This window comes from Salvia splendens, chromosome 19 (genome assembly GCF_004379255.2).
Source record: "Salvia splendens isolate huo1 chromosome 19, SspV2, whole genome shotgun sequence".
Classification (NCBI taxonomy): Eukaryota; Viridiplantae; Streptophyta; class Magnoliopsida; order Lamiales; family Lamiaceae; genus Salvia; species Salvia splendens.
In genome coordinates, this window is record NC_056050.1 from 26,598,185 (window position 1) to 26,608,629 (window position 10,445).

A 10,445-nucleotide genomic window follows, 5' to 3' on the forward strand; every position below is an offset into this window, starting at 1 on the left:
ATTTATATATTTACCAATGAGACATATCTGAAGTAACAAAGTTGAGATATCACAATTTTTTTCTTAGATAGTGTATAATATGTCACACCTATATTGTGAATGTGGTGGGTGTAGTGGCCCCACCAATATTAATATATAACTAATTTTTAATGTTAATCTCTATTCTAATTTGATAAATATAAAATAAATTAATAAATATAACCCTATAATTATAAATGAAAATAGTTCATGAATATATTTGTGTCCACTGGATTTTTTTTCAAAATTCTTCCATGCCTCTCAAGTCTCAATAACAGTTAATGTCTCAAATAGATATTTTTTTTAAGGTTTCGCTTTCGCAATTTCTTAAAATCAGATAGTGCCAAATTCCTACTATTCCTCACATTTAACAAAAAAGAGTATTTATTTTCCTATTCATAAAATTGTTACTAATGTTTTGTGGCAATTACCCGTAGAGCCTCACACACCGAAGAAGTTCGTAGATCCTAGTCGGAAAACAAAGGTGATACAACGCCAACCGGTGTTAACAACGACATCAAACGACAAAGAACAAAACCAAGGGTTGGAACAAGCTACCAAATTCAATGGAGTTTTTCGTTCTTTATTTCGACAACAGGTCGATCGATCCTTCGACCTCACATGGATCTGTCATTGTTGAATCCTCATTAAGTGCGGAAGCTAAAACACTTTTATAAATAATAGTTTCTCATTTTATAGACTTACAATTATGATTTGTTTGTGTTTCTCCTTCAGAGTTTAGAGATTTTTAAAGGCTTTAAAAATAAGTTGAAAGATGCATTTTATCAATTTAAGATTTTAAAGGTTATAAATGCTTCTCTATGAGACATTACTATCTAAGGCTCAAATAATACTAGCTTTTTCCTTTTCTTTTTTTAATGATTTACAGAGTGTAAGTTATAAATGAAAATGATGCAAATTGCTCTATTATAGAAGCTAGTTAATATAGCTAAAGAATAGACCTTTCGAAATTGGGTCATAAATACAAAATTAAGACTGTTTCTCCTCATGCGCAATACTATAGTCTATATTGCGCCTAGTCAACTTATGTCTTTCTTACTAATTAAGTTGCATTTTGTGTAACTACCTACTATTTGTTTCATAACATCTTATAATAGATTGAGAAGAGTTATTTTACCAATTAAACTGATTTTCGTCTGATAATCTATTCCTTTATCTTTCGTAACATCTTATGATAGATTGGAAAGCGAAACATCATCTTATTATTCATTTATAGAATTTGACTATAGAATATAAATATACTTTGTAGTTTGTACCATTAATAATATTATATTTTTGTTATATTCTTAGAAATTATAAAGTTTAGTCAAATTCTAGTTTTGCTCATAACTTTATATGGTAGCAAATATTATAGTCTTGTTTTCATATATTAGTCTGTGCATCAAAATTAATCACCAATTGTATGTTATGGTAGATTGTTCTTTCTACTTAAGCCACTTTTTCTAGTTCATCTCTTTTACTTTACTAGTACTAACAGTTATAATTAAAAGCTACGTTGTCCATCATCATCATTTCAAAATTGTGGAAGGGTTGAATTGAAGTTACTTAGATTAACACATAATCTAGGACATAGATGTTATCATTTACAACGAAATAATAATAATAATAATAATAATAATAATAATAATTAATAATATTGAAGTTGCACTCTGCAAATAGTACTTGTCCTATTTATAGAGAGAGATCAAACAACCACCAAAAACTACAAACTCAAAAAAGAATTGAGCATCCCATCATGTTTTTACACCGTGGAGAAGAGACAGAGAGAGAGGAACAAAAACCATTAGCTGCCTCAAAACCCATCATTTCTTCATCCATTGACATGAATCTTGAAGCAACTTGTCTGAACACCATTGCCGCCGTGTTCGAGCTCACCAGAAAACGAGTGCTGAGAAGGTGAGGAACACCGAGAAGCAGAGGAAGACGGCATTGGAGAGCCGGATCCCTGCACCACTCAAGTCAGTGTTGGGGTTCATCCCTGACGGGCCTAGAACGGGGTTGCCTAGTACGCCGGTGTTGGGGTTTGTCATGCCCGGGGTGTTACCCCTTGTCCCGGAGACCGGAGTCGTAGTCCCCATTGTGGGGGTGGTGGAAGCACTGCACAAATTAACAGCAAATCATGTTACTTATGAGTCATGAAAAGGGATCTTCTGACAACATTTCAAGTTATAAAAAAAATGGACAAGATTTTCTGACAATATCTACTTCAAATTAATTTTATGGCATAAGAAAAACTAGTGTTAATCCAAACTTAGTGTCATTTCGCCTCAAATTCACGCACGTCCACATGCGATAGCTAGTTAATTATAGTACGGTGTAAAATATACGAGGGGCATTGCACTCGTTGACAGATGAATCTATTCATCCCGTTCTTGATATTGCATAACATCATAGATTCATAGGACGGTTGAAGACCGAAAGGGGATCCCGTCCATTCTACACACCATGTCTATTCGTGAACCGTGATCACAAGGAAGACAACTAGCTATAGGAATGAATGCTCAATGTTAGGGAACTAAGGACACACCTAACTCCATCCAATTCTAATAATGATACATAGATCCTTATTTGTCGAGCACACATCACATTTATTTGTTTTTCTCAGGAAAAAAATAAATATGCAGTGATTGGTTGTGTAATAGTGTAAGCAATTACTGCCATAAATTCTACAGTCTGTAGACTCCTGTGGCTTTCTCATGGGTGCAGAAATTTTGGCAATCTTGGAATATCCACCACTACTTTTTTGACTAAAGGAGTAAAGAGTGATGAAAAACGTGAAATAGCTAAAGCTTTAGATGCTCTACCATTTTCCCATCATTATTTTGGAACATCTTGAAAGATAGTTGAAAGATGAATTTTTTATTTAATACGAATACCAAACTCAATTTGTTTATTCCAAAAACTAAATCTCTGCATTTGATAGGAGTGAATCTTCAATGGTCCAAAAAGGCCATTCTTTATGAAGCATATTTGACCTTTTGGAAGATGCCATTCTAGTTCAACAAACAAGAATCTAATACAAAAACTTAATCCCTTCGTCCTCCCAATCAAGATGACCAATTTCTTGAATGATACAGTATTTTAGGTGGAATTGTTGAGCGTAGTAAAATAGAAAGAACGATGAGAGTATTTCAACTATTGAAGAGATGAGAAAATTTATATGTTCATCTTAGTTGGCACAAATCGAAAATGAAATGTGGCAAATCTTGAATTGGGCAAGAGGAGTATAAAGCAACCTCCACCTCAATACGAGATCCACTGCACCGTTTCTTAGCGTGTATACACCAAAACGGGATAGAGGATCAAGTGTTTCGACACGAAACTAGACAGCTTAAAATGCAATAACCACACAACCCCAAATTAACTAGCATGTTTTATGCAAGTGCACGAACAGATCAAGGAAAGGGCAAAGGGTACGGACAAAAAAGGGAAACCATTTAAAGTCTTGAAATTTTAAGGGCACCCGCAACGCGGGCCGCGGGCATTCCGCGTTTCGTTCCTTCGGAACGAAACCGTAGCGGAACGCGTTGCGGCGCTGCGTTTCGTCGCGGTTCCGTTCCCATGCCGTCCCGGGTGCCGTCGGCACGAGACGCGGCACGGTCCGTGCCGCCACGCGCTTCGGCGACGTGGCTCGCCCTGCGTCGTGCGTGACGCCCACTCGCCGGCCCGCGAGTGGGCGTCGTCACGCTGACGCAATAAATTCATTTTAAAAAAAAAATGAATTTTAAAAAAAATATTTTTTATTTATAAAAATTGTTTTTTATATTTAAAAACAATTTTTACAAATAAATGAATACTAGAAATTCGTATTAGCCCATATATATTTGATGGGCTTGCGAATTTATGAAACTCATTCTTGGTTGTCTCTCTTTTATAGAGACATCCTTGAATGTTTCATGTTCCACTTTCGATGTGGGACAAACTCATTCTTGGTTATCTCTATTTTATAGAGACATCCTTGAATGTTTTATGTTCCACTTTCGATGTGGGACAAACTCATTCTTGTTTATCTCTATTTTATAGAGACATCCTTGAATGTTTTATATTCCACTTTCGATGTGGGACAAACTCATTCTTGGTTATCTCTATTTTATAGAGACATCCTTGAATGTTTTATATTCCACTTTCGATGTGGGACAAACTCATTCTTGGTTATCTCTATTTTATAGAGACATCCTTGAATGTTTTTTGTTCCACTTTCGATGTGGGACAAACTCATTCTTGGTTATCTCTATTTTATAGAGACATCCTTGAATGTTTTATATTCCACTTTCGATGTGGGACAAACTCATTCTTGGTTATCTCTATTTTATAGAGACATCCTTGAATGTTTTATGTTCCACTTTCGATGTGGGACAAACTCATTCTTGGTTGTCTCTATAAAATTGTATTTTAAATTATGTCATTTTTTATTTTTTTAGTATTTTAATTATGTTTTTTTTTTTATTTTTTGAATTTTAAGTTGTAATGTTATTTTAATTTTAATGAAGTGTGTTTATTTAAATTGAATTGGGTTGGAAATAAAAAAAAATGAAATTGAATGAATAGTAATTTAAGGAACGGTTAAGGAACGGAGGGTTGCAGGTTCCGTTCCTTAGTTAAGGAATGGAGTAAAAAAGTACAGTGGGGCCCTCAAATAGTGATTTAAGGAACGATATAGGAACGGTATAGGAACGGTGTTGTGGATGGCCTAAACTATCTTCTCAACCTAAAGTTGAAATTTTTATGCAGTTCAAATTGGATTCCAATGCAGCATAATGACAAGAATAGAAAGAGGATAGCTTCTTTTGAGTGAAAAAGGACTTGACATAAAGTAGGAAATTTTGATATGGGGGTGGGTGGTTCCATACAACTGGAGGGCAAATTAGGGATTTCAAACCCCAATAAAACCAACAGGGTTTCAGATAATGCATTGAAGAGTGAACTGTCATATTCCCAATTATATATTCGTGCTTCATTTCAAGATTATGAAACAAAATTTTGTAGTACTACACAATTATATACTTCTTCCCAAGAAAAGATAAATTTATTTGGACACAAGTTTTAATAAACATGGTATCTAACCTACAATGTGAGTAAATTGGTATATTAATAGTACTATCAAAATGACAAAAATTAAATCTTTTTGGTAAGATTGTAAAAAAGTTAATTAAAATTACCTTGCAGTTGCTGGATACGAACATCCAGAAATGCCTGAAAAATCCACAAGAAAAAAGACAAAAATTCTGAATCAATAATTTATTTTCAGTAATCACAAAGCAGATCTGATAAACATTAAATAAAATTATAAAATATAATGCGGAGTACTAATTTTGATTCACATCTAATCATACTAGCATACATATAAAATGTAGAGATTAAATTGAAAATATTTTTTAATTTACGAATATTCATCAAATCCATTCGATCTACTCTATTCTAAAGCTCGAAATTATAAAAAAATAGAGTTGTGAATGTTTAAAGTAAAATCAAAAAAGGAAAAGGAAAACTGACTAGGATCGGAGGAGGTGACGGTGGCGGCGCCGGCGAAGTCGCAGGCGGTGGATTGTTGGCGGTTTCTCTGGAAATAGCTGTTGGCGGCGTAGCTGCAGTGAGCCTTAACGGTGTTGGGTTGGAAGCACGGCCCGGTTTGATGGATCGGGTTGCAATCCGCCCCGGCTCCGCATGCGTAGTCTAGCGCCTTCTGCAGCACTGGATCGGTTAATCCATCCTTGCACACGCACCACAACGCGCCTATATCAAATCATAATTACTTCCATTTCTTAATTAAGCAGGAAAATGCACCTATACTATTTTCCTAATTTTTTTAGAGGATGATAAAAATTGAAAGGTGAATGTAGGAAGAACTGCGTGTTTTTTATGAGCATTGAGGAGCTAAAAAGGAGAAATTGAAATGCAACTACAATATTTTAGTAATTACTACTCCGTATTAGAGAAGTAGCTGAAGTGAAAGTAACAAAATTAGAAAGAAAATAAAAGAAGCTAAAAGGTGAAATTGAATTTAGGAAGAAGAACAGCGTAGTTTTGTTGAGCATTGAGGAGCTAAAAGGTGAAATTGAAATTGAAATTATATAGCGAAGATTTGGAGGTTTTGATTTGAGAAAAAAGTGGTGAAATGAGGAGCTTACTGGAGTGGCCGGCGATGGAGAGGAGGAGAGTGATAAGCAGGAAAGCAGCCATTGATTATTGAACGCAGTGTAGCTGGATTCGAGAGGGAGAAGAAGAGAATGGTGGAAGTGAAGTGAGAGAGAGAGGGAGGAGAGAGTGAGAGAGCGATTATTAATTGGTGAATGTTTTTGAGAGGAAGAGAGAGAGAGAGTGCAGAATGTGGGGGAGAAGGTGGGGCCAGCCTGGTGCTGGTGTCGCCTTCTCCGACTTAATTTGCGCTTTCTTTTTTGGGACCGCTTGAGCTCTGTGTGCGTCTTTTTTGTGCACCACCCGGAGTGCTGCACGCTCTCTCATGCGAGTTTCCGAGTAGCGCGTGCAACATGGCCGTTTCGTGGCTAATCGCACGGCGCGTGTTCACTTACGAGGGAGGGATTTTAGTTTTGAGGATTAAATTGGACCGGTGATTAATTGGATCGAACCTCTCATCTGTCTAGCAAAAGAATTAGAGAAGATAAGACATAGTACACGTGGCGGTTTGGTCAGATCACGTATTTTGTGAAAGAAAAGAATAAGAAAAAAGAAAAAAATGAAAAAATTACTCCATCTAAAATGAAAAAGTTTACGTGCCCCAATTCCATATTCTAATTGGATCCCACAAACTGAAGTCTCACTCACATTGCGAGTTTAAGCTTTAGAGAAATTTTCTCGTTGAAATTCATTTTTTTCCAAATTCAAATTCAAATGGAACTTGATATGTTGGAGGGAGATCTAACGGAACTTTCTCGTTAGTAACTCGCTAGTAAAAAAGTGAAAAGAGATATTGCCCGTAAGTAATTATACCCTAAGTTTGGAAGTATTAGTGATATTGTATCAATTAAATCAGTACTTACTAATTTAATTATCAACAAATCAATATTTAATAAAATACTTGTACTCTATTAATTGTAAATACTGATAATAGAAGAAGTCATTCACAGAGTAAATGCTGATTTAATACTACCAAATAAACAAAATAAGAGGCTGCAAAAAGAAACAAATATAAAAATATATTTACTGAAATTAATGAACTAGCATTAATATGCATTTAGCTTTAAGTTGCTCCCACAATTATCCAAAAAAACACATCACTTTACATAATCATTAGTTAAAACTGTTATCTATTCTTTCTGTTTCTTCTCCATCGATCCAGATTGGCTATAACTCCCAAAAGCTCCATGCTTACTCCATTTCTTCTCCGCCCGGCACCAGCCTGGATCCGACGCTGCCTCCGCTAGTCCCACTCAGTGTCGAAAAAACCAGCATCTTTCATCTCTGAGTAATACGCGTTGTCCAAGAGCCAGTCTTCCTCCTGCAAACATTAGTAATTGTTAAAAAAAAAGAACTAATCTTGCAATTCTCTCTACTGCATACAGATTAAACGACGTTTACCTGGAAAAAGTCGGCCAGGAACGTTACATAAAGGAAGGGGAGATAGAGGGCGTGACGGCAGATGACTACAAGATTGTACAACCTGATGGAACAATTTCATTAGCAGAATCAAAACGACCACTGTACTAGATCGAAGGTCACCTGGTTAAGATACATACAGAAATCCAAAGCCAAAACCGATTCCAGCCATTCCGCTAGCACACAATCCCAAAACATTTACTACAAACATAGTGACCACATAGTTGTAGAATGAAGGCCTAGCTGCATTTGTTAAACATATTTTGAACGTTAGTCCCAGCACATGATTGAAACAGAGGCAAAAGGTTTTCAATATGAAAGAAACTTAGAACTCACGTGGCAACTTATCCCTCCATTTTGAGTAGTGAACGAATAGTATGTAGCAGTAGACTGCAGACAGGAGCAAAGTATGAACAAAGAGTAGAGTCCATTTTCCCCAGCGTGCAGTATCAGCGTTAGTGAAGAGGGGCACCCCAAATCCGAATATGAAGATAGCCTATAGAGAAGAGTGATCACGTACTTTTGAGTAAACGCCAGTTGGCGGCACGGGAGTTCAACAATTCAACATACACGAAATGGATTCTACTCGCAGAAAGATTAAAGCAATACACGAAAACTCTAAGAAGGGATCAAAAAAGATAGGGATTCATTATTGCTGTCAGTGATTCTCTATGCAACTTCTATTGGGATATAACCTATCATATCCTTCCACAAGCTTGTTCTTACCCAGAAGTTAATTTTCGTTCTTTTTATCGTTTCTATGTCTTGGTGTGAATCATGTGATGATGAGTAAGATCTGTTAGTTGTATCCTAGATTTATTTAAAACCCATGATATATAAGAAAAGAGAGATATTCATTACCTGGATAAGCACATCAACGACAACAGAGGAACCTGAAACGAAGAAAGTATGTGCTAGCGCTTCCAATCCATTAGCATAGTTCTCCTGAAGCAGGAATGCTACTATGCTAATTTCCAGAGTTAGCATTCCACATTCTGTGAGCAACGATAACAGGTTCCAAGCAGTTGCCTTTTCAGGAGCACATTCCCATCCCTGATTTTATCACCAAATGAATCACTAAAAATGAATGAGAGAGAGAGAGAGGGAAAGGGATGATTTGGGATGCCAACCTTCAGTGTTAATAGAGCAATGCAACACTATACACACAGACATTTTAGGGAAGTGACAGTTTTAACATCACTGGGAAACAAATTTCAAAAGAATTAGTGGAGAAAGTGAAACCTACAATGCATATCTATAACTGTAGTTTCAAAACATCAGGCACCACTATACTTCTTCACTGAACAACCAAATCGAGCAAAAGCAAAAACTGATTTTGACTACCGTTCAGTTCAGATTGTGGACAGTCACAGTAACGCAAACAAAGGATTCTTCAGAAACGCACACATAATACTTCATAGCATGGAAAACTTAAAACCCGAACAAATTATAGCAGTTGCCCCGAAAAAACCTCTCCCCTACTGATGAATTACAACTTGTTCCATCACCCAATAAAATCTTATCGTGTGTGCTATCGTGCATATCTGTGCGCAGTATTCGTGTGTTACATTTAAGAATGATCATGTCAACTCAACTGAAACTGCACTGAAATTAACCAAATTACAGCAGTTGTTCCAAAAAACCCTCTCCCCTACTGATGAATTATAACTTGTTCCATCTTTATCACGTGTGTTTATCATGCATATCTGTGTGCAGTATTCTCACGTTACATTTGAGAATGACCATGTCAACTCAACTTAAACTGCACTGAAATTAACCAAATAACATGGTACCAAGGCATGCTTAAAACACTCCCTACTAAAGAGCCTACAATAGATCTATTTAAGAAGATCAGGCAACTAGCAACTCATACTTCAACCTTTCAGTTTCAATTGACAAATTTTTATGATCCCTCCCTTACAAACAGATACTGATATCGAAAATGCAGTACAATAAACAAAACCAATACTTTTAACACATAGTGATTATTAAAAATCTGCAGCAATAAGTCACTAAAATCGCCTAAATCTACACGATAACAAAGCGAAAAGCAGCTCAATCTAAGGATTCACAAACACACGCACTCCAAAAAAAAATCCAAAATTCAGAGGAACAAACATCACCTGAAGAGCAGCCCACGCCAAATTGAGAAGAGCAGAGAGCCACAGGAGGGCGTAGTACGCGATCATGACGTAAGACTTCCGGTGGCGCAGCTTCTTCACATTGCGCCTTGCCTGGAACCCTAAGTACAGCACCAGCAGAACTGAGGGCACGAGCAGGGCCGCTTCGCGCCAGAAACTGTTGCACCCTTCGCTTTGTGAGGTGTACCATTCGGAAATCCGCGCTGGAGGATCCGTAATGTTCTGCTCTGAAGCAATCGCGAGGGTTATGTTAGGGTTTGACATTCGCCGAATTCGATTCAATTTAGAGGAGCGATGATCATCTGATCAATCATGGGAGAACCGCGATACTTCAACAACTTTCGATTGATAATTTGTAGTAAGCGGAGATCGGAGATCAATGATTTGAGAGCGAAAACGGTGAGAGAGAAAATGATGATGAACTGTGGGTTGACGTTTCGATATTTTCACACATGACCCTTTTGAATTTGGTAATTTCTCCTTTCACCCATTAAAAGCATCCGCAATAGCGAAGGCTCGGTCACATAGCCTAGCAACAGTCCAACCTAAAACTCTTCCTGCCACGGCATCTCATCCTTCCACAATCTAGCCAATGCCCTAGACTTCCCACATCCTAGCAAAAGCCCAGCATAGTCCTCCTATTACATTCATTTTATCAAATTAATACAAATACGAAATTAATAATTAGACAAAAAATAAAGAAAGTTCCAA

At 36.8% G+C, this 10,445-nt stretch overlaps 2 protein-coding genes across 2 annotated transcripts; both read right to left on the bottom strand.

Moving 5' to 3' along the window:
• Nucleotides 1-1,633: 1,633 nt before the first annotated feature.
• Nucleotides 1,634-6,324, bottom strand: LOC121779376 (PLASMODESMATA CALLOSE-BINDING PROTEIN 3-like). Its single transcript, XM_042176714.1, has 4 exons — nt 6,168-6,324; nt 5,533-5,772; nt 5,199-5,232; nt 1,634-2,136 (listed from the first exon to the last, which is right to left on the bottom strand). The coding sequence occupies exons 1-4, from the start codon at nt 6,217-6,219 to the stop codon at nt 1,911-1,913; spliced, it is 552 nt and encodes a 183-aa protein (XP_042032648.1). The 5' UTR covers nt 6,220-6,324; the 3' UTR covers nt 1,634-1,910.
• Nucleotides 6,325-7,175: 851 nt separating this feature from the next.
• Nucleotides 7,176-10,205, bottom strand: LOC121779914 (protein CANDIDATE G-PROTEIN COUPLED RECEPTOR 8-like). The gene is made up of 6 exons (XM_042177380.1): nt 9,717-10,205; nt 8,455-8,646; nt 7,930-8,089; nt 7,734-7,836; nt 7,576-7,657; nt 7,176-7,495 (listed from the first exon to the last, which is right to left on the bottom strand). The coding sequence occupies exons 1-6, from the start codon at nt 9,996-9,998 to the stop codon at nt 7,418-7,420; spliced, it is 897 nt and encodes a 298-aa protein (XP_042033314.1). The 5' UTR covers nt 9,999-10,205; the 3' UTR covers nt 7,176-7,417.
• Nucleotides 10,206-10,445: the final 240 nt, after the last annotated feature.

What these genes read in the sequence shown, in the direction of transcription:
- LOC121779376 (XM_042176714.1), bottom strand. Translation starts at nt 6,219, where the DNA reads ATGGCTGCTTTCCTGCTTATCACTCTCCTCCTCTCCATCGCCGGCCAC. An exon ending in CTCCATCGCCGGCCACTCCA is followed by an intron (nt 5,773 to 6,167) that starts GTAAGCTCCTCA and finishes GATTTGATATAG; the next exon opens with GCGCGTTGTGGTGCGTGTGC. An exon ending in TCGTATCCAGCAACTGCAAG is followed by an intron (nt 2,137 to 5,198) that starts GTAATTTTAATT and finishes TAATTTGTGCAG; the next exon opens with TGCTTCCACCACCCCCACAA.
- LOC121779914 (XM_042177380.1), bottom strand. Translation starts at nt 9,998, where the DNA reads ATGTCAAACCCTAACATAACCCTCGCGATTGCTTCAGAGCAGAACATT. An exon ending in TGGCGTGGGCTGCTCTTCAG is followed by an intron (nt 8,647 to 9,716) that starts GTGATGTTTGTT and finishes TGATAAAATCAG; the next exon opens with GGATGGGAATGTGCTCCTGA. An exon ending in ATGGAGGGATAAGTTGCCAC is followed by an intron (nt 7,837 to 7,929) that starts GTGAGTTCTAAG and finishes TAACAAATGCAG; the next exon opens with CTAGGCCTTCATTCTACAAC.